The following is a 12,128-nucleotide window of genomic DNA, read 5'->3' as shown; positions in this document are numbered from 1 at the left end:
CTCTAAAATGCGCTCCGCACATGCAAGTGGACAGAGATGGGAATATCGGTTAGAAATGTAGAAAGAGGAGAGATAAAGATGCAACAACTATCATAGGTTGCTCATATGATTAGGATAATGCCTTTCGCTGCAAGACAATTAAATAAATTTGAAAGAATAGAACAGGAGAACGCAAATGAGGATGTCTTCATACAATAATTGCCTCCACGTTTCTATGGTGGGATTTGGCTATAGACTACTTTGAGCAAGATAACACATGCTTCATAATATGAAGTAAAATGTCCAGGTTTTAAACAATTTAAGGACATAAAAAAATATAGAAATGCTAATGATAGGCGTAACCTTCTGGTAAAACCATCCCAATTAAATGTTAACTGGCTACAAAGTAACCTATGCCTACATGGCAAAATGATATAGTCTACCTGGCATTTGCATCAATCCAAGTGGCCATTTGTTTTTCAAACTTAATCTCATGTGCTACAGAAACGCTAACCAAACAACAGAGCTACTGTAGGTGCCTGAAAACGTGAATTAAAGGGTAACTACACAAAGAAATCTAAATTTCTTAGATTTTTCCCAGCCGTCAAAACTGGTCTCCTGATGTGGTTTAAACATTGGATTTAGAACATCTAATTGTGTTGTGTTTCTATATAAAGAAGTGTGACTTTGAGAATAAAAACCTTCTGACTCAGTTGATAACCTCATTTATCTGTTTCAATAGTATTACTCTACTTGCACAGTACAGCATGGGTTGGCCTGACTGTGAAAAACCAATATGGGATTCATCATTTTAGATCATTTAGAGTGTATGCCACTGTTTCTCATATAATTTTTCACCCAGGGCGCCTTTCCTTTGCAGGCCATTTAGGAAATTTTGGGAAAAATTTGAGTATACCCACTTCTCCAGGCCCACTACACCATTGACTACAACATTTTAAAACAGACAAAGCAGCATATTACTGTTCATTATCCTTGGATTTTTGGAGCTGACGGGTATTGTACTGTACAGTACATTACTTTCCTTTTATGGACCTACCAACTTCCTGTGTCTTTCCTGCTGGCCCCACCTCTTACTGTTATGTCACAATCTGTATGATGTGGTTCCTAGCGTCCTCTGATGTGGTCTGGTAGGACTGTGTCGAAGTTTCGTTCTTAGTCTGCTGCTGTGACTCAAGAGAGACTTACTTGTGGGAAGTGTATCAGCACTTCTGTGACCCCATTTTATCTAGAGAGAGGAGGTGTGTATGTAGACAAATGCAATGCTTCTGATATAACTGCCACCCATGATACAACAAAATACAACATAGAAAAATAATATGATATACACTACCGTTCAAAATTTTGGGGTCACTTAGAAATGTCCTTGTTTTTGAAAGAAAAGCACATTTTTTGTTCATTAAAATAACATGAAATTGATCAGAAATACAGTGTAGACATTGTTAATATTGTAAATTACTATTGTAGCTAGAAACGGCAGATTTTTAATGGAATATCTACATAGGCATACGGAGGCCCATTATCAGCAACCATCACTCCTGTGTTCCAATGGCACGTTGTGTTAGCTAATCCAATTTGATCATTTTAAAAGGCTAATTGATCATTAGAAAACCCTTTTGCAATTATGTTAGCACAGCTGAAAACTGTTGTTCTGATTAAAGAAGCAATAAAACGGGCCTTCTTTAGACTAGTTGATTATCTGGAGCATCAACGTAACAGTGGGTTCGATTACAGGCTCAAAATGGCCATAAACAAAGACTTTCTTCTGAAACTCGTCAGTCTATTCTTGTTCTGAGAAATGAAGGCTATTCCATGCGAGAAATTGCCAAGAAACTGAAGATCTCGTACAACGCTGTATACTACTCCCTTAGTACCTGCAAAACACCAGTCTCAACATCAACAATGAAGAGGCGACTCCGGGATGCTGGCCTTCTAGGCAGAGTTGCAAAGAAAAGCCCTATCTCAGACTGGCTAATAAAAATAAAAGATTATGATGTGCAAAATAACACAGACACTGGACAGAGGAACTCTGCCTAGAAGGCCAGCATCCCAGAGTCGCCTCTCCACTGTTGACATTGAGACTGGTGTTTTGCCGGTACTAGTTCATGAAGTTGCCAGTTGAGGACTTGTGAGGCGTCTGTTTCTCAAACTAGATACTCTAATGTACTTGTCCTCTTGCTCAGTTGTGCACCGGGGCCTCCCACTCCTCTTTCTATTCTGGTTAGAGACAGTTTGCGCTGTTCTGTGAAGGGAGTAGTACACAGCGTTGTACGAGATCTTCAGTTTCTTGGCAATTTCTCACATGGAATAGCCTTCATTTCTCAGAACAAGAATAGACTGACAAGTTTCAGAAGAAAGTGCTTTGTTTCTGGCCATTTTGAGCCTGTAATCGAACCCACTGTTATGCAGAGCAGCACAAGGGAACCCAAGAGCAGACTCAGACAAGGAAACAGGGATGAATGAACCAAGGTATTTATTGTAACACAGGGAGAGATGAAGTGCAGATCCGGGGAAGCTCGAATGAGTTGTAGGAAACCAGATGTGGAGGCTGAGGTTGGAGTGAGCTGGGTTGGGACAGGGTAAACAGGTCCGGAGGGGAATCCAAGGGAGTGGTGGTGAGCTGAATCCAGAACAGGGTAGCAGGGTGGTGAGATGTGGAACAGGAGACAGGAACCAGAGTCAGAGCGGCAAAACTGCAGTGAGAGGATAAACAGCGTCAGGCAAGGAAACAGGCACAGCAGGATACAGGATCTTAAATAACAAATAGCTAGAAGCATGACTGACTGAACGGAGATTACAATCTGGCAGAGTGGAAGTGGCAGGACTGAGTATTTGTAGAGTTCTTGATTATGTAACGGGTTGCAGCTGGTGGGGATCTGCTCTGACTCCAGCACACCTGTCTCCAACCACACAATCACACACACAGAGAGGGAGAGGGAGAGGGAGAGAGAGGGAGAGAGAGAGTGTACTGGGGGAATGGCTGCATGTCAAGGAGACACAGGATGTCCACTAGGGCAGGAGCAGATGTGACACCCACAAACGCTGATGCTCCAGATACTCAACTAGTCTAAAAAAGTCCAGTTTTATTGCTTCTTTAATCAGAACAACAGTTTTCAGCTATGCTAACATAATTGCAAAAGGGTTTTCTAATGATCAATTAGCCTTTTAAAATGATAAACTTGGATTAGCTAACACAACGTGCCATTGGAACACAGGAGTGATGGTTGCTGATAATGGGCCTCTGTACGCCTATGTAGATATTCCATAAAAAATCAGCCATTTCCAGCTACAATAGTCATTTACAACATTAACAATGTCTACACTGTATTTCTGATCAATTTGATGTTATTTTAATGAACAGAAAATGTGCTTTTCTTTCAAAAACAAGGACATTTCTAAGTGACCCCAAACTTTTGAACGGTAGTGTATATAAAGTGACTAACCAAAAGTCAGGAAAGTGCAAATATATTTGTGCCCTGTTCCAAGCTCTTGATTGACTAGTGTCCGCCACAGATACACACGTGTAGCCTTTTCCTGCAGTCAAATGACCTAGTAGCCTCATGGGTGGAATGTTCTTAATATTTAAAACTAAATATTACACATAAATAAACACATATAAACTGTGTTTATATGTCAAACAGTTTAGTTAAATTTCAGTCTTCTGTGATGTATATAAAGTGTAAAATTGGGACGCAAACTCAAAATTATGGTATAGGTGTCTTCTTTTTTTAAGCTCATAACCATGTGTGTGAAGTGTATACTTTCGTTTCAAAGTAGATTTGTTTATGACTACCAATAAACACTCTTTGTGATCCTGACTTAGCCCAGTGCAGTAAAAGGTTAATCGATCAAATGTTTTTGGGTCTCCCCCATGGTTCCTGGATATTACTTCGCCCACGCTGGTTGGCTGTTAGCGGAAGAGGAGGAAGCAACTTCAGAGATTCCTGGATGTTTAGAAACCCCCATGTAGGTTAACCCTGGCCCGGACATCCACATTTCGACTGACAGTGGTGTCCTAGATTGTGATGACAGAACAAAGGGGGAAAACTAAGTCCTAGAAGACCTGAGCCACATCAAAGCCTGTCAAGCCTTAATGAAAGACCTGAACTCGCTCCGAGATCCCTCGCTTTCCATTGCTTCAGCTCTGAGATAGCGTAGTATAGCTTTTTATGTATCACGAACTGGATATCAAATTGTTTTGCAACTAAGAGAATATGACCCTTTGTTTCAGAAAGGGCTGTAAATGACCCACCGAAAGATTTTTCTGGTCTCTTAAAATGAATCAAACCAATGTGTCTGGCCTGAACTCAGTTCTTTGCTGTGACCCTAGTGGAACTAGTCATGTCCAGGCTCTCTATTTGGGACGTACTGTGTTAGGGTTCAACCTTGTACGGTGAAATTAATCATTCAAGACACATCTACCGATGTAGGATCTAAATTTGAGCCAATTCTTTTTCAGCAGGAAAATAATCCTGCAGCAACAGGAAATGTGAATTATAATGTGGATTATAATTAATGGACATATTTTGTAGGGGTTTTCGTTAGGGTAAATCAATTCTGACATTTTAAAATGGGAATTACAAACTTTAGATCAAACTAGGATCCTACACCTGTAGTAGATATGATACACCATGAATAGTTGGGAATCTACCCTTGCTGCCATTGTGTAAATGCCAATAATACAAAATGTAACCGCATTGTCTCGATATCATGTTCATCATCTCATCATGTTCATCATCTCAAGACGAAGGAAAAAAACAAAGCCATGACAAGGCAAGAAATGTGAGGATGGAAACTCACAGTGCTGCCTATCTGAACCCATGGTTACATAATGATCGGCATGACAATCCAGGCCAGTTGCTGATTCTATTGGGTTCTGATTGTTGAAGCGTGGGAGTATCAAGTGTGAGGAAGTGTGCAGTGTCTATATACATATAGTTGTATTATTACTATGATACGATTTTAACTTTGTGTGTGCTATTTTCCCAGGACAGTGAAAATCTCACAAAGATTTTGATATCAAATTGCAGAAAAACATTAACCACACACATCATCATTTTAATCACATTGTTTAAGCACACAGTTTGCCACACACATCATTTTAAGCACATTACCAAATTAATTGAGTTGATCTAATATAATATAATCAACAACAAAAAAGTCAGTAGACTCCTATGGCCATGACAATCACACGGCTTGACAATGGCTGTTTAAACTGACATACTGTTGCTGTGACATAGACATACATCTTCAGAACTATCAGAACTATTGACACGATCTGGCCCATAACCATACAGCTTCCTATGGCTGGCTGGCTGGCTAATGTCAGTATCAAATGATTTGGCAAACACATTGTTGAGCCTTACATAACACTAGTGATAATAATGATAATACTTGTCATTAACAGTCTTTTGAAAATGACTTTGTCATGGAACAAAGTTATCTGGCCTATTATGGACACCAACACCGACTTGAAATTCCCAACATATGACAATAAGATTTCACTAACACTTTACTTGACACTCAGTATTCTAACACATTATGACACAGTCATAACCATGTCATAATATGTCATAACAGCTGACATAACTTGTCATAAACTATCATAATAATTGCATTATTTTATGTCTGGTTATGACACCTATATAAGGGTGTCAAAACCCACATTTATTCAAATAATATGTTTCCCTACCAAGAAGTTCCCTTTTGTTTGCAAGTTTGTTTCTTAAATCCTTTCTTGTTGTTGTAATGAATTATTTACAGTCATGTTTTCTTTCATCATATTTTAAATAACTTGTAGGAAATACACTTTATGACACTGTCATGAAGCATTATGACCATCCTGTGTCACTTTAATTGGACTAAGTATTATGACCATCATATAATCATATAAGCCAGATAGGTCTATCATGTACATGCCCTTATGTCAATCATCAGTCAAAAAGAGGGTGTCTTGTCCTGCTCCTGATTCCTGCTCCTGCAGTCATCCCAGTCATCAGCCACAGAGCATTGGGGTATGTGCAATTACAATGATAATTGAATATGGTCAATTAATATTTTTTTTATATGACATAAACATATTGTTGACACGTAGGCTATGGTGTAAAGCAATGTTTTGCCTTGTGTGGTAGGTTTTGTTGGTTTTGACACTCTTATGTAGGTTTGTGTCATAACCAGTCATAAAATAACGCAATATACAGTATGTCACAACAGGTCTAAAGATCTGTGTCATGACAGTATTATGAACATATTAAAACAGTTTATTACAAGTTATGTCAGCTGTTATGACATATTATGACATGGTTACAACAGTGCCATAACGTTTTATGACGGTGGGTGTCAAGTAAAGTGTTACCAAGATTTCCATAGATGACAGCAGTAACTACGTGCACTACTTTTCACGCTGTGTGGTTAGCTAGTAAGCATTAAGCAGAGGATGAAAGGCAATCGCAGCATCACAGGAAGTGAAACTTCTGAGTAGGCACACAGCCACTACAGTATAAAACCTACAGCATCACCTCAGACAACTTGAACAGAACCAGAACACAGCAGCAGAAAAAGACGAGCAGAACACTGTCAGACAACCAGACAACCAGACAACCAGACCACCAGACCACCAGACAACCAGACCACCAGACCACCAGACAACCAGACAACCAGACAACCAGACCACCAGACAACCAGACCAAGACTACAACACAGCAACGACCTTCCACTGAGGACGACAAGACTAACAAACAAATCATGAGTTCTACTTCAAACGTACACTTTTTGATGGTAAGTGATTACTTGAGTATCTTCAAGATATCAGCGGAGTTTGCCACTGGTGTCTGTATCTGCTGAGCAAGAAGTTGAAATTGTTTTAAAGTTCAGTTCTGTCATTTTGATTATCCATTTTCCCTTAATGGGTTCATAGCAGAGTAAAGATGATGTTTTATGTTTTGCTGTTGAATTTGCCTGGCTCATAGTGTAAATCAGCAAACATATTTAGCAACAAATTTAGCAAAACTGTCCTATATATGCCTACATTCAGAGGTGATACCAGGCCACCAACAGTCCCTCTGTTCCTCAGGTGCTGTGTTTAATGGGGTTGTTGGTGATGATGATGATGGGTGCAGAGGCAGCCCCCCACGTCCATCCAGGGATGACAGGGAGACGCTCACAGAACAACCTTCAGGGACACAAGAAGCCTGTAGAGCCTTCAGCTCCAAACACAATAACTGTCCCCCTGCACCTGGACCCGAGCAACTTGATTCCTTCCCGTCCCGTCAGATCCATTGGGAACCACTCGATCTCCCCATGGACTACCAAGTGAGGACTTGCAACGAGCTTACATAGACACAATAGAAATACCACAATACACACAGACAATTTTTTTTTTAAATATATATTTTTATATGCCTTTCAAAATAATAATAATAATACATTTTATTTGAGCCTTTCAAAATACCTAAGAACAATTACAGAGTAAGGAATAAAATAAAATAGGAAAATGCTATATGCCTTTCATACCTTTAGGAAGCTTGCTTAAAAAAAGTCTGAATTCTCAGCTGTACTCTGTTGAATTCATTGTGATCTCTAATATCGTCCTCTCCCCTTCTCTTTCTATCTCCTCTCTCTCTGTCTCTCCAGCACCACCTATGATGAGTCCCGCTTTCCCCATACCATCTCAGAGGTCAGGTGCTCTCTGGAGGGCTGTCTGAACGTCGCGGGTAAGGAGGACAGGAGCCTGGAGTCCAAACCCATTTACCACCAGATCCTGGTCCTGAGGAAGGTGATGGGGAGCGTGGACAGATACTACTACCAGCTGGAGTCAAAGATCATCGCGGTGGGCTGCACCTGTGTCAGGCCTAGCATTGAGCACCAACAGTAATGATATCAGTGTGGTGAGGTCAAGCCTGGCGGTGCAGCTGGTTGGGCCGTGAGTGTTGGCAATACCAAGGTTGTAGGTTTGATCCCCACATTCATTGAAAGTATTTGTGTGTTCGTTTTATGGAGCTTTGGCTCTATGTCATTGAAAGATCAATTTGAATAATCAAATATGGATATATTTTCTATTGAGCTTTAAAGCACAAAATTAATTATGTATTTATTCAGTATGTGGTTCTATTTATTTTGGGGTTATTTAATGTATTGGATGATATTTAGGTATTTATTGAATAAAGAAATTCACATGATCAATTCAAAACAGAACTCCTTTAATTCTCTTTTGGCATCTAAAATAGAGCATAATTTCTGTACATCAACAAGCAGCCACATCATTCCCTGACCTCCATTCGCTTCAGTAGATTTACAATGATTTTGGCTCCAACAGACTCAAGTTTACAAACCAAACTCATAAGGACATTTAAGTTAAAACCTTGCCTGCAGGTGTGAGCTCAAAGCAAAATGTGTGATATCAAAGTGTTTTTACTGAACTATACACACTCCTGCTCACGCTCATCCTTAACGGAAACACTCACACTCACACTCAGACCCACCGTTGGCACTGTTGGCACGTCAGCAAAGCACAGAGAGAATCCTGAGCAGAACACTGAAGAAGGTAGCAATGACATCATCCTTTGTCATATGTTTCAGCTCGATCTTTTAATATCTTTTTTGTTGTACTGATCAGTTCCTAAAACAGGGCACACTGACCAATCCGCTTCAGTCGTTGACTTAACCACCTCTCTCATGTGTCATCATTAGAATCTCATAGTCTCAGTCATTTCTCCAAACGACTGAACCCAGAGGGCTACAGTCTGAACAGGCTGGCGAACGCCCTTCAAAATGGCTTCCAAAATAAGTTCAGCTCGTGTTGTGATCAGGCCGTCATGAAACCTACAACACAGAGTTCAGAGATAGGACAGTTAGATAAGACACAAGCGCACACAGGTGACTAGTGCACATGTAAGTAAGCATACAAACAACAAGGGTCTCTTATACAGATGTTGTACTTTTTTAAATTGATATTGAGTGATACATCGCATACATCTGTAACTGGTACATATTAGTGCAAACAGTCTATTCCCCTAATAATCAAATCTACTATGTCTGAAGAAACACCAAAGAAACTAGACGTGCACAATTAACACTACACTACACACCACAGTGAAACACAACAGCCATTGACTACAGAATAAAGATGGAGATAATTAACACTTCAGATCAAGGAGCTTTCCTATTTGAAAAAGATATAAATTGCGAAGCCGGTAGCATCAGTATCCCATTCAATGACTATTTATGTGCTGTACATAAGCTAACATGCCAAAAAAGTGGTGAAAAGTGTAACAAACATGACGTGTAGAATGCTTTAAATGGAAGTATATGTGTCAGTGATTTTAATGAACAGAACTTTAAAAAGGTAAGTTATGTTAAGATTTCTTGCAAATAAGGATGTGTTCAAAGTCTATTATAAATACCAAGCCTACAGAAGGTGTAATTAGCTACTAAATGATGCATAGTGCTCTTATACTCCACTACACTCAAGCGCAATACAAAACTACAACTTGATTTTCTGTCTCTCCAGGAAACCGCCTTGTGTGCACTTCTCCTACTTCAACTCCATCATTGTGGATTCTCGTCTGTCAAACAAATCCCATGTCCATTTTAAGAACCTAGTCTCTTTATTTTGTCTCTTCTCTTCCCTCCTATTCTCACGCAACAAAACAGAGGCACCACGGGCTCTCTTTCTTTGTCTCCATCTCTCTCTACCCGCTCTCCTCCTTGTGCTCTCTGTTTTTCCTCACCTCCACAGCGTGCTTGTCCTGAAAGAGAGAAACACAGACACCACTCTTTAGACTTCCCGTCCGTTTCATATCAACAAAATAATGGTCAGAGGTAATGATATTCTATGGATGACTCGTCAGTAGAGCGTATCTCAAATGTGTCTTGATTGTTTCTCAAACCAGCTACATTACATAGAGGTAATACACAGCACTCTGAACTTTAACATCACAAAAAAGAAAATATCTTAACCAAATAGAACTATTCTGACAGAATATTGATGATATTATCCATGACAGATGAAAAACAAACAAAAGACAAAGGAGATAGAGTTAGGGTTGGGGTTAATTCCATTTCAATGTTCATCAATGCACTTCCTGTATTGAGTGAATTGAAATGGAATGGACCCCAATCCTGCCTTGGGTATCAGCTGAGTGTAACTCTACCTTCTCCTGCAGGCGTTCCAGCATGGCGGCCAGGTGTGCCTCCCGTTTCTCCTTGTTGTGCTCCATGCGCAGCTCCATGCGTTCCTTGGCCAGCCGAATGAAGTTGTTGTGTTCCTCCAGGGCCTTCTGGGCCACCTCACGCTCGTGTTCCCGCTTCTCAGCCAGGTGCTTCAGCAACTCAGCCTCCTGGCACTAGGGTGTGATAGAGAAGGGTAGAGGGAGGGGTGAGTGGATGATCAGAGACCAGAGTTCCTATCTCTTCAATGATGCAAAGCAGTCTTGCTCAACACTGCACACCTAAGGATTCCATCTCCCCACCAAACTGGAAAAATTCCATTCTGACCAACATTCTGTGAGCATTCCCATCTCCACCATACAAATCTAGAAACAGTCAATGTTGGCCTTCTTTCCCTCTTGACCCCTGACCTCTGACCCCTCACCTTTCTCCTCTCCTCAGCGGCGTCCAGCTTTCTCTGGATCTCTTCCAGGGAGGGCTCCCTGCGTGGAGGTGTGGTGGCAAGAGGGTTCGGACCCCCGTCAAACGAGGGGGGCTTCAGGATGACCTCGAAGGCCTGGCCGGACCTCCTCTTGTTCAGCTCAATCACCTCCATGTCCCTGATGATGCACAGATTCAGGTCCACCACATCTGCAGGGAGGGCAGAGATTAGGGGGCAGAGATTAAGAAAAGTGTGACATTGTATAAAGGAAGGACCCAAAGGAAATAGAATACCAATGAGGGGGCGGGGTACCATTTGTGTAGCTGCATCAAAAAACAATAATTATAGTAAGCTGATTGCTGGCTCATTGAATGAAATGGCTTCTATGGTGTGTTGCAGGTAGATTGTGGTAAAATTGTGTAAAGCTATTTGCCTTTCTTGGTGGGCTTCTCTTTGGCTTCAGGTAGGATGCAGGAACAGAAGATGGACACTAGAGGGAGCTCCCGTATCTTGTCTCTGTAGGCTGCAGGGGAGATAAGACCATTAGCATGAATCTCCCTCTCCCTCTCCCTCTCCCTCTCCCTCTCCCTCTCCCTCTCCCTCTCCCTCTCCCTCTCCCTCTCCCTCTCCCTCTCCCTCTCCCTCTCCCTCTCCCTCTCCCTCTCCCTCTCCCTCTCACACACATGCAAACACACATACATTACCTGCGAGAGTCATTCTGCCTCTTGTTATCTTCTAAAGACACTGTGGTGAATCAGATAGTCCTAAAAGGGAGACAAAAAAAGTTTATTAACATCAGACCCTGCAATCTGCAAACACATGTTAAATCCCTGTACAGAAACAGAATTCCATTCCCATTACAATAAAACTGACCATTGTGAACTACTGTAAAGCCTTTATTCAGACCCACTCATAGAGAGCATTTGAGCCCTTATGCTTGTCACAAAAAGAGAGAGGGAGGGGTGAGGAAGAGATAGAGAGGAGGATGGATATTGGGTGAGAGCACCATCTGCATTCTGCTGCAGAAGTGACCTAACCACTAAGCTCTCTCTCCTCGCGATAATCAGGTGGACAGATCACACATTATCAGAGCATGATGGTACACTTTTGTTATATAATTAAACAAGGCAGGGCCTGTCTAGCCTGCTCACATAACATACATTATGTCACATAACATTATTGTCTACAGCAAAAAGGAGAAAGTGATGGAGGGAGAGAAAAATAGATACTTGATAATAACATCATAATAATCTTTCCATTTGTGTTAGCTCCTGATCTTCAAGCAATCGCTGTGACTCAATTGTGGTCTATTCACTTCACCACAAAGACAACAAAAGAATCCACCCACAGAGAATCTGAATATTTCTCTCGCACTTTCTTTGCTTTTCTCTCCTCTCTCTTTCTCTCCATCCACTCCTTTCTCACTGGCCCCTAATCTCACACACTTACACAAAGCTACCTCGCAACAGTAGCTAGGCCACTAGGCCACACAATACATTCCCCGTATATACTCAAAACCTTCAGTCATGACTAACTGCAGGAC

The 12,128-nt window shown here is 41.1% G+C and overlaps 2 protein-coding genes across 3 annotated transcripts in view; one reads left to right on the top strand and one right to left on the bottom strand.

Annotated features, from left to right (window-relative positions):
• The first annotated feature begins 6,533 nt into the window (after positions 1-6,533).
• On the top strand, positions 6,534-8,190 carry il17a/f1 (interleukin 17a/f1). Its single transcript, XM_071365666.1, has 3 exons — positions 6,534-6,774; positions 7,070-7,308; positions 7,630-8,190. The coding sequence occupies exons 1-3, from the start codon at positions 6,742-6,744 to the stop codon at positions 7,868-7,870; spliced, it is 513 nt and encodes a 170-aa protein (XP_071221767.1). The 5' UTR covers positions 6,534-6,741; the 3' UTR covers positions 7,871-8,190.
• Positions 8,191-8,679: 489 nt separating this feature from the next.
• Positions 8,680-12,128, bottom strand: part of stmn4l (stathmin-like 4, like) — a 4,736-nt gene continuing 1,287 nt past the window's right edge. Inside the window, exons 2-7 of one of the 2 annotated variants that reach the window (XM_071365665.1) lie at positions 11,290-11,349; positions 11,019-11,108; positions 10,589-10,794; positions 10,149-10,340; positions 9,726-9,743; positions 8,680-8,817 (exon numbers count right to left, since the gene is read on the bottom strand). In XM_071365665.1, coding sequence (XP_071221766.1) covers positions 8,809-8,817; positions 9,726-9,743; positions 10,149-10,340; positions 10,589-10,794; positions 11,019-11,108; positions 11,290-11,302 — 528 coding nt within the window. In that variant the 5' untranslated portion in view covers positions 11,303-11,349 and the 3' untranslated portion in view covers positions 8,680-8,808. Of the gene's footprint in view, positions 8,818-8,912; positions 9,744-10,148; positions 10,341-10,588; positions 10,795-11,018; positions 11,109-11,289; positions 11,350-12,128 lie in introns of those variants that run through there. The other variant, XM_071365664.1, reaches the window with a different exon arrangement.

Source organism: Salvelinus alpinus, chromosome 25, assembly GCF_045679555.1.
Source record: "Salvelinus alpinus chromosome 25, SLU_Salpinus.1, whole genome shotgun sequence".
NCBI lineage: Eukaryota > Metazoa > Chordata > Actinopteri > Salmoniformes > Salmonidae > Salvelinus > Salvelinus alpinus.
Note: the sequence above shows the minus strand (reverse complement) of the source record. Positions and strands in the feature narration are given on the sequence as shown.